This window comes from Hypomesus transpacificus, chromosome 23 (genome assembly GCF_021917145.1).
Source record: "Hypomesus transpacificus isolate Combined female chromosome 23, fHypTra1, whole genome shotgun sequence".
In the NCBI taxonomy this organism is placed as follows: Eukaryota; Metazoa; Chordata; class Actinopteri; order Osmeriformes; family Osmeridae; genus Hypomesus; species Hypomesus transpacificus.
In genome coordinates, this window is record NC_061082.1 from 20,525,295 (window position 1) to 20,536,335 (window position 11,041).

Genomic DNA, 11,041 nt, shown 5'->3' on the forward strand with positions numbered 1-11,041 from the left:
TTGTTTTTGTCATTTTGAATATCCATCTGTTAACACATATTACTTAGACACAGGCAGGCCTGGACTGGTAATCTGGCATACCGGGCATTTGTCCTTGGTGGGTCGACTCACTTGGGGCCGATATGATATATTACATTTTGTTATAAACTTAAAATTGGCCAACGACCGGCCCATAAGGCAGGGATAGCGGCCCATTGGTTCATTTTCCTTACTGATACTGTTGGGTACGCTGGTTTGAGTTTTTTGACGGTGTGCAGGATGACAGGCAGCCTTCAGTGTGTGAGGGAGTTAAGGGGAGCACTGTCTGTGCTGCACACTGGGCAGTCTCTGCCCTGGAATGTTTGGAGAGTGTGTGTGTGTGTGTGGCTAGAGGTGTGTGTGTGTGTGTGTGTGCGCGTCTGTGTGCAGAATAAGCCCTGTCTTAGAGATTGGAAGTTTGAATATTTTTACTGATTCGGTACTTTGAATCACGTTCAATGGAACTTTCCAAATCTTTTTGGTGAACAAAGCACCACAGTCTTGCAGCCTCACAACCCACAGCCTCTCCAGCCCCCAGGGTTGCCATCCTGTGTGGTCTAGTCTGAGGAGGCAGCTGGGTAGGAATGTTTTCTTCAGCGTGTCTAATGATCATGGCCTCTCCCTGAAGGATGGCCATCTAAGCAGGGCGCTTTGGTAGCTGCTGAGGTTGACCCCGGGCAGCGCTCACCTGGCCGAGCTGTGAAGCCCTCTGAATGCACACAACATGTTTCATTCATTGGTGCTCAGAATAGAGTTTGACTCTGAAACGGACTGTGAGCATTGGAGGATGATGCGTGTCTGAGTCTGTTTATCACCAGGGTGGGTTATGTGGAAAAGCAAGCATGTAGACACCCCATCCACAAGCTGGATTTAGGAGGATCTGTTTGTATGGAACTGATGTTACTGTGTATGTGTTTCCATGGATTTATCCTGCAGTTTGTTGTCGGTGTTATGAGCCAGGGAAAACAAACAGGAGAGACTGGACACTAAAGCTGCTTTCGTCTTTGGATCTACATTGATGTTTCATAGTGTAGGACATGGCTTAATCCATGTCTGGAACACTGGATTGAACAGTATGAAACCTTCCATATCTATCTTTCCCCCCTCCCTGTCTCTCCCAAACTCCCTCCCTCAGCGAGCGACGTGCCCAGCTACAGTGTGAGCACCCTGGCCGTGGTGATCGCGGCGCCCATCCTGGTGCTCATGGTGCTGTCAGCCGCGGCCATGCTGGTGTTCAGACGGATCCACCAGCACCAGATGGAGAGACTGACGGCCCGCGACGCCGAGTACGGCACCATCGACGGGCTGATCGCCTCCAACGTGGGAGAGAGTACCCTGGCTGTGAGTAGAACCCACGCACCCTGGAGACTAACTAACCACGCACCCTGGAGACTAACTATCCATGCACCATGGAGACTAACTAACCACGCACCCTGGAGACTAACTAACCACGCACCCTGGAGACTAACTAACCATGCACCATGGAGACTAACTAACCACGCACCCTGGAGACTAACTAACCATGCACCATGGAGACTTACTAACCACGCACCCTGGAGACTAACTAACCATGCACCATGGAGACTTACTAACCACGCACCCTGGAGACTAACTAACCATGCACCATGGAGACTAACTAACCACGCACCCTGGAGACTTACTAACCATGCACCATGGAGACTTACTAACCACGCACCCTGGAGACTAACTAACCATGCACCATGGAGACTAACTAACCATGCACCATGGAGAGCAGAATAGATGGCTAACCAACCCAAGTGGTGAGCATAGCATAGTATAGTTGTGCATTTAGTATAGAACAGTGGGGAGTATCGTATAGTATAGTACATTAACATTTAGTCATTTAGCAGACGCTTTTATCCAGAGCGACTTACAGTAAGTTCAGGGACATTCCCCCGAGGCAAGTAGGGTGAAGTGCCTTGCCCAAGGACACAACGTCATTTGGCACGGCCGGGAATCGAACCAGCGAGCTTCTGATTACTAGCCCGATAGTAGTAGTAGTGAGTATAGTATAGTATAGGGGTTAGTATGGTATAGTAGAGTGGTGAGTATAGTATAGGGATTAGTATGGTATGGTAGAGTGGTGAGTATAGTATAGGGGTTAGTATGGTATAGTAGAGTGGTGAGTATATTATGGGGGTTAGTATGGTATAGTAGTGGTGAGTATAGTATAGGGGTTAGTATAGTAGTGGTGAGTATAGTATAGGGGTTAGTATGGTATAGTAGAGTAGTGAGTAGTATAGGGGTTAGGATAGTAGGAGGTCAGAGGGTGGAGGTCAGAGGGTGGAGGTCAGAGGGTGGAGGTCAGAGGGTGGAGGTCAGAGGGTGGAGGTCAGAGGGTGGAGGTCAGAGGGTGGAGGTCAGTGGGTGGAGGTCAGTGGGTGGAGATCAGAGGGTGGAGGTCAGTGGGTGGAGGTCAGTGTTTCTCAGTGGATCTGAATGAGAACTAACTACATGCTGTGTGTAGGTATGCAGAACACAAACAGCTTGCAGGCATGTGTGGATCCTGGAATTCTTGCGTTTCTGAAGAATCCTGTTGCGTGCTCAGCAAACTAGCATGCCATCATTTCCACACAATGTGAAACTTTCTGTGGGGTTTTCAAAAAGTGTTTATTTGAGTTCAGTAAGTTCTGCTCCAATCTCTACAGAGATGCATGTGTGTGGCGGTCCATCCGATTGGAACTAGAACTGTTTTGTTTAAAGATTCTTGGCCAGCAATGAGAGAATCCATCAAGCCCACACTGTAATCAATATTAGTTTAATAAACTTCAGCAGTTCCACCCACTCCTAAGCCCAGACAATCCCATTTATTTTTAATTAAAAACAGCAAGGGTGAACTGGCCAACTGTTTACTGTAAAGTATGACCATTGTGTGTTTGTGTGTGTGGCTGTGTGTGTGGCTGATGTTGGATCTATTTCAAGCTGTTTTCAAAAGCCCGTCGCAGCACTTGGCAACAGAAAGCCCAGGTATGCGTCTGCAGAATGTTTGGTGTAACCAAGAGCAGCTTAGCATGCCCACTGAGGAAGGTTATTAGAAGCAGGGTGGGCTGTGAAGCATGAGGCGACAGCACATGTCCCTGTCTCTCTGCAGCTCAGGGTCAGGCTGCTGACCTGCTGACCTGCTGGCTGCTCCACAGCCCAGACCTGCCCAAGCGGCCACCAAGACTCCATGCAAGCAAAACCACTTTGGTGGTTGTTTTATAGGCTCCTGTTTTAGAGTTTTTCTGGGTTCCAAACTGCCTTCTGCTCAGCTGTTGTATTCTTCTTCTTCTTCTTAGTATTATTATTCTTATAGCTGTTGTATTCTTCTTCTCCTCATAGTATTATTATTACTATTAGTAGTAGTACTACTAGTAGTAGTAGTGTTATTATTATTCTTATAGCTGTTGTATTCTTCTTCTTCTCCTTCTTCTTAGTATTATTATTAGTAGTAGTAGTACTAGTAGTAGTAGTGTTATTATTGTTATTCTTATAGCTGTTGTATTCTTCTTCTTAGTTTTATTATTACTATTAGTAGTAGTAGTAGTAGTATTATTATTGTTATTCTTATAGCTGTTGTATTATTCATGTGCTTCTCTGTGGGATCCGTCCAGCTCTCCTAGTTAGTTTTCCTCAGTGGAGCTGAGGCCGCTGCTCAACACTGCCCCCCTGTGTCTGTCAGGAGGCACTGCAATCCTGGAAAGGAGCTCAAATAAAAGGCTTAGCAGCCGTTGCGCATGTTGTGAGTCTGGCATTGGGATTAGATCAAATCTCCAGCCCCCTCAGTAATCAACGAGGGGGTGGCTGCTGCTGTTGTCCCAGCAGGGGGCCCCCGTCTCCCCCAGGCACCCCGCACAACCCCCCCAGCACACACACACTCCCACACAGAAACACACTCCTGTACACACACACTCCACCCCTCCCCCCTCTACACACACCCCTATAGCCATACCCCTAAAATACACAATAACATACACTGCCTGCTTTTTATTCATGACATCTGTCTCTCCCCCTCTCTCCCTCCATCTCTCTCCCTCCGTCTCTCTCCTCATCTTTCTCCCTCCCTCTTTGTTTCCCTCCTGTTCTCTCTCCCTCCTCCCCCCCCCCCCAGGATCTGCTGGATCACTCCTGCACATCAGGAAGTGGCTCAGGGCTTCCGTTCCTCGTCCAGAGAACCGTCGCCCGACAAATCACCCTCAACGAGTGTGTGGGTGAGTACCCAATCAGAGCCCCCGGTCTCAGCCAGTGTTCTAGAGAGCCTCCTCCTCCAGCTTACACAGAGGCGGCTGGGCTGAAGGGGGCGTGTTCCAGGTCCTCTCCTCTGACCCTGGGGGGTGTTCCAGGTCCTCTCCTCTGACCCTGGGGCGTGTTCCAGGTCCTCTCCTCTGACCCTGGGGGGTGTTCCAGGTCCTCTCCTCTGACCCTGGGGCGTGTTCCAGGTCCTCTCCTCTGACCCTGGGAGGTGTTCCAGGTCCTCTCCTATGACCCTGGTGTCTAAGCTCTACTGACACCCAGCCAGCCAGTCCCCAGAACAGCGTTTCCTCCTGTTTAGCAGCCAAGTCCAGCGTGGGCAGCCAGGGAATTAGATTATTGGCTAACATGTTTGTTTGATCATGTGTCATTGGGATATAGTTATTCATGTGAAAGGTTAAGCTAGTGAAAGCTTTCTTTAGCTGTACTCAAATACAATTCTAGTATCAATGTCTTGTAATTAAGTGTGGCTTTTGTGTTGATCATTTCCCCTAATGCGTCAGTGTTTGGTGTCCCCCCAGGTAAGGGGCGCTACGGGGAGGTGTGGAGGGGCCTGTGGCAGGGGGAGAGTGTGGCTGTGAAGATCTTCTCCTCCAGAGACGAGAAGTCCTGGTTCAGAGAGACTGAGATCTACAACACCGTCCTACTCAGGCACGAGAACATCCTGGGTGAGAGGAAGCTTCCAGAACCTTCTCCAGGGTCCCCCGTGGGTGTGGACACACACACACACACACACACACAGACTATATTTATTCATGTTTTAAAGTCCAGTGAGAGCTGTGCTTGATGACAGAAGTTATCACTCTAGATCGTGCTCTCCTGTTGTTTTCCCGAACGCTGAGTATGGAGTTGTTTATCCTTGGAACAGGATCTCTAGTAGCAGAATTCCATTTTTAACACTACAGTATTAGTTAGAAATACAGCTCTAAGACACTTGACTTGTAACGGGATACATAGTACTATTATTTGTACATACATCTTCTCACAGTTACAGTAATAAACACATGTGGGTAGTGTATTGACTGTGATAAACACATGTGGGAAGTGTATTGGCTGTGACGATGGATTGAAAAGCTCCACTCCACTGCACGTGGGTTAAATATGTGTGTGTGTGTGTGCGTTTCTTTGTGTGTGTGGGTGTGTGTGTGTCTCCATGTGTGGTGTGCGTATCTGCTCCCCCAGGCTTCATTGCGTCTGACATGACCCCCTGTAACTCTGCCCCCCCAGGCTTCATTGCGTCTGACATGACCCCCTGTAACTCTGCCCCCCCAGGCTTCATTGCGTCTGACATGACCTCCCGTAACTCCAGCACGCAGCTGTGGCTCATCACCCACTTCCATGAGATGGGCTCCCTGTATGACTACCTCCAGCTCAGCACCCTGGACACTTCGGGCTGCCTGCGCATGGCCCTGTCCATTGCCAGTGGCCTGGCTCACCTGCACGTGGAGATCTTTGGCACCCAGGGCAAGCCTGCCATCGCACACAGAGATCTGAAGAGCAAAAACATCCTGGTTAACAAGAACGGCCAGTGCTGCATCGCTGACCTGGGTAAGGACCCATCATTACCATTCCAAAGTGGCTTTAACAGATGCTTTCAGCCCAGACGGATGTTATGGGCTGTTTACGTTGGTCCGTGTTGTTTCCCTTGTTGCCCGTGGACAGTGTGTAGTTGAAGTAGCGGTGAGACAAGGAAGTGGTCAGGCCTGAGTGTCATCATCCACTCCCACCGCACCCCACTCCCAGCCAGCCCCTCTCTGTCCTCCTCCACACCCCACTCCCAGCCAGCCCCTCTCTGTCCTCCTCCACACCCCACTCCCAGCCAGCCCCTCTCTGTCCTCCTCCACACCCCACTCCCAGCCAGCCCCTCTCTGTCCTCCTCCACACCCCACTCCCAGCCAGCCCCTCTCTGTCCTCCACCACACCCCACTCCCAGCCAGCCCCTCTCTGTCCTCCACCACACCCCACTCCCAGCCAGCCCCTCTCTGTCCTCCTCCACACCCCACTCCCAGCCAGCCCCTCTCTGTCCTCCACCACACCCCACTCCCAGCCAGCCCCTCTCTGTCCTCCTCCACACCCCACTCCCAGCCAGCCCCTCTCTGTCCTCCTCCACACCCCACTCCCAGCCAGCCCCTCTCTGTCCTCCTCCACACCCCACTCCCAGCCAGCCCCTCTCTGTCCTCCTCCACACCCCACTCCCAGCCAGCCCCTCTCTGTCCTCCTCCACACCCCACTTCCAGCCAGCCCCTCTCTGTCCTCCTCCACACCCCACTCCCAGCCAGCCCCTCTCTGTCCTCCACCACACCCCACTCCCAGCCAGCCCCTCTCTGTCCTCCACCACACCCCACTCCCAGCCAGCCCCTCTCTGTCCTCCACCCCACTCCCAGCCAGCCCCTCTCTGTCCTCCTCCACACCCCACTCCCAGCCAGCCCCTCTCTGTCCTCCACCACACCCCACTCCCAGCCAGCCCCTCTCTGTCCTCCACCACACCCCACTCCCAGCCAGCCCCTCTCTGTCCTCCACCCCACTCCCAGCCAGCCCCTCTCTGTCCTCCACCGCACTTGTTGTTCATTAGAGGGAAAGGTCTGCAGCACAGGTGGCTCTCAAAGCTTAACCAAAAATGCATTAAGGAGCACTCAGTGTTGGTCACATCCTATGGTGTTCCTCACAGTCATCATGGGAACACGAGCTAATTCTGTACCCTGTAATCTACCTTGATTCACTCCTCCACCACCACAACAGCAGCAACATGGCAGCTGCGTCAGAGTGCTTGTCTTGTTTAGTGTCTTACGGCTGCTCTTCATCAAAACACATTTGAGGTTGTTTTTGTGGCGGCTGTGACAACAATGGAGATGTTATTTTTCCTCATCATGATGCTTATGTCACGTAATGGTGCACTTTACCTTCATTATAACATATTATATCATTCAGTCTAATCAGAATCAGAATGGGTTTTTATCCATGTAAGTTAACACAAACACAGAATTCAACATCACTTTGTTGGATTTTCCACCAACCTAACTGTCCTAACTTGGTTTGTGTTTTTGCCCCCTCAGGTTTGGCTGTGATGCATTTCCAGGACACCAACGAGCTAGATGTTGGTAACAACCCCAAGGTGGGCACCAAGCGCTACATGGCTCCTGAGGTGCTGGATGACTCCATCCAGATGGACTGCTTCGAGTCCTTCAAGAGGGTGGATGTCTGGGCCCTGGGCCTGGTACTGTGGGAGGTCGCCCGGAGAACCGTCAGCAACGGTCAGTAGCACCTTCTGGCCTCCTTGTGGGGGTGGAGCATGGGGGGTTGGTTCTGTTGTGATGTCTGAAATGGATCCTGCTTTCTCCACTCACTCTTAAAGGGTTTCTGGTTCTTTCTAGCCGGCCATGAGGCCAGCAGACCCTCTTAACGTCTTGGTTGTTGCAGGACACATTTCATTCCCTTTTCACTCTTGCTCAACTATAGAAAGTGATTCCAGCCCATAAAATAAATGATAGTGTTACAGATTTCCTTTTTATCTTTCCAGCTAATTCCAGGGGGTTCATCCTGTCCTTTAGGCAGTGTTTCTAAGTGAGCATGAACATGATTCCCACAGCCTAACCAGCCTTGTGTTTGTGGGTGTTGTGGTTTAGGCATTGTGGAGGACTACAAGCCCCCCTTCCACGACGCGGTCCCCAGCGACCCCAGCTTTGAGGACATGAAGAAGGTGATCTGTGTCGACCAGCAGCGACCCAACATCCCCAACCGCTGGTTCTCTGATCCGGTGAGTGGAGTGGTGAGACTGTTGTCATGGAGATGGGGATGCTGCGAGGGAAGGGCAGAGTCCTGCTCTGCTGCCTGCATTCAGAACTGGGGCTAAATGTTCATCAGTTTAGTTTGGGTACATGTCTCCAGCTGTACTAAACTCCCCATCTGAACACAGCACAATGCTTCGTTAGTTGTCATTGTCAATCTGTAAAATGCTAACAATAGATGCTAAATGACTAACGAGTTTCCTGGTGCTGACCCATCTCCTCTATGTTTTTCAGACTTTAACTTCCATCGCTAAACTCATGAAGGAGTGCTGGTTTCAGAACCCGTCAGCCAGGCTAACAGCACTGCGCATCAAAAAGACTCTGACAAAGATCGACAACTCTCTGGACAAAATCAAAGTGGATTGCTGACTCTTTCCTGAGGGGGAACCATGCTGAAGGCCTTTAAGATGTTCCCTCAGGGGGAACCATGCTGAAGGCCTTTAAGATGTTCCCTCAGGGGGAACCATGCTGAAGGCCTCTAAGATGTTCCCTCAGGGGGAACCATGCTGAAGGCCTTTAAGATGTTCCCTCAGGGGGAACCATACTGAAGGCCTTTAAGATGTTCCCTCAGGGGGAACCATGCTGAAGGCCTTTAAGATGTTGCCTGAGGTAGACAGAGGAAACAAGGAACTGGGATGGGGTCAGTGCCCTTATAGCGGCACATGGTATTTATTTGAAACACTTTGCGGGACACATTTTGGCATCCAAAGATGGTTTCCAGGTCATTTCTCAGCCATGGTCAGAGATGGGAGATCCCTTTACAGATAAAAGCTGAACCAATGGAACGCGTTCATCAAGGAAGAAACTGTTACTTTGGATCTTGAGTATATCGCTTTTGTATAGAACTGCAGGAGTATTGACTTTTTAGTTTAAAACATTTCTGAACACATTTCATTTATCAACATCATCTGTGCTTCATCTCCCTTAATGCACTAGCAGTCTTCCCATTCCTTACTGGCACTGCATAGGAGGCATTTGGGAAACAAATACAACTTGCCAAAAACAATTAGCTTTTTTTGTTTTATACACAAACTCTATTTCTTAACTGTTGTTGGAAAGCATTGAAAAGGGAGTGTTATGGTTTACTTTGCATCTCGTGCACCGTTGTTTACATGTTGTTGGAACAAGTCTTTTGGTAATTCATCAAACCTGTAACTTATTTAGCTACTGAGTAATAGAACTACAATTATAGTCACTTTTATCTTCCTGCTGAGGTGCGGTCTAACCTACTCCTGTTGCATAAACTTTGTATATTACCGTACATTTTACATTACATTACTACGTACCTGTCTATTATTTGCTCCATCAGCTTTATCCAGACAAATGCTAAGAGAACAAATAAAATATTAACTTAGATGACGCTGAACTCGTTTTGTACAGGGGCAGAGATTGTCTGTGAAGTTATACTATAGTCTTACCGTGTGCTTTGTCTAATTGAAGTCAATCTTCAACCTTTTTTATTTCTTTAATATTTTATATTAAGTAGTGCAATTGATTAAATAGAGAGGAAAAAACGTTTTGTATATGTCAGTGTCATCTCTTGGTGGTTTCACTGCTACACACACATGCGCGATCCAGGATGCCATCTTCTCCCCTCACGATCCAGGATGCCATCTTCTCCCCTAGTGATCCAGGATGCCATCTTCTCCCCTAGTGATCCAGGATGCCATCTTCTCCCCTAGTGATCCAAGATGCCATCTTCTCCCCTAGTGATCCAGGATGCCATCTTCTCCCCTAGTGATCCAGGATGCCATCTTCTCCCCTAGTGATCCAAGATGCCATCTTCTCCCCTAGTGATCCAAGATGCCATCTTCTCCCCTAGTGATCCAGGATGCCATCTTCTCCCCTAGTGATCCAGGATGCCATCTTCTCCACTCACGATCCAGGATGCCATCTTCTCCCCTAGTGATCCAGGATGCCATCTTCTCCCCTAGTGATCCAGGATGCCATCTTCTCCACTCACGATCCAGGATGCCAACTTCTCCACTCACGATCCAGGGATGCTGTTCAGAAGCGTACAAATAATGTAATACAGAAAAGTATGCCAAGCATGTTAATTAATGCCGAATCGAACACAGGTCAAACTCTGTTGGATTTTTTTTTCTTTCTTTCATGGCTACTGCCTTCACAGCAGCAGCCACAAACTGCTTGCACAGTGGAGTGCTCTGTAAACCAGCTTCCTGACTAAACCTGTAATGGTGATTAATATTCTACAACCCAAAATGGGTCAGATGAATTGTAGAGAAATGGAGCTGTCTGCTTTCTGGCAGACTGGCCCACAGTGCCCCTGTCAGGAATCCACACCAGGGTTACCACGGGAGCACACCAGGGTTACCACGGGAGCACACCAGGGTTACCACGGGAGCACACCAGGGTTACCACGGGAGCACACCAGGGTTACCACGGGAGCACACCAGGGTTACCACGGGAGCACACCAGGGTTACCACGGGAGCACACCAGGGTTACCACGGGAGCACACCAGGGTTACCACGGGAGCACACCAGGGTTACCACGGGAGCACACCAGGGTTATTACGGGAGCCTGGGAGAGCCTTAAACATTTGTCAATCTGAGATATACAAAACCAGCTTCATCCTCATTGAGTATGTAGATACATATTAAAACTTCCCTAGAAACAGTTGCTAGCAGGCATCTAATTATCTGTAGATTTAGCAAGCATATCACCCAATCATGTCCACCTACATGACTGCTTGTGAATGAATGAATTATCATGAATGCTAATAGCCACCTTCCCCTTTTGTCTATCCATCCCTCTGCTTTTTGGTTTGAAGGCTTGGAGTCATTGTTTCAGCAATATTTGTACTTACAAATTACCTTAGCTGCATCTAAGCTCCTTGGATCCATTGCTATGATGCTAAAACATCCATGTTGCCTTAAAACACACTGACACATTGAAGCAGTTCTTTGAATCCACAAATATGTCTCACATATTTGTAGCCTATGATGAAAGGTGGCTAACAGTTAGC

General features: G+C 49.3%; 1 protein-coding gene across 1 annotated transcript in view; it reads left to right on the plus strand.

The window, feature by feature from the left end:
* LOC124485279 (activin receptor type-1-like) overlaps positions 1 to 9,413 on the plus strand; it is a 32,862-nt gene extending 23,449 nt beyond the window's left edge. Inside the window, 7 exon segments of the mRNA XM_047046785.1 lie at positions 1,154 to 1,359; positions 4,130 to 4,229; positions 4,791 to 4,937; positions 5,542 to 5,817; positions 7,323 to 7,520; positions 7,893 to 8,023; positions 8,289 to 9,413. Of these exon segments, the coding sequence (XP_046902741.1) occupies positions 1,154 to 1,359; positions 4,130 to 4,229; positions 4,791 to 4,937; positions 5,542 to 5,817; positions 7,323 to 7,520; positions 7,893 to 8,023; positions 8,289 to 8,423 (1,193 nt within the window). The 3' untranslated portion in view covers positions 8,424 to 9,413.
* Positions 9,414 to 11,041: the final 1,628 nt, after the last annotated feature.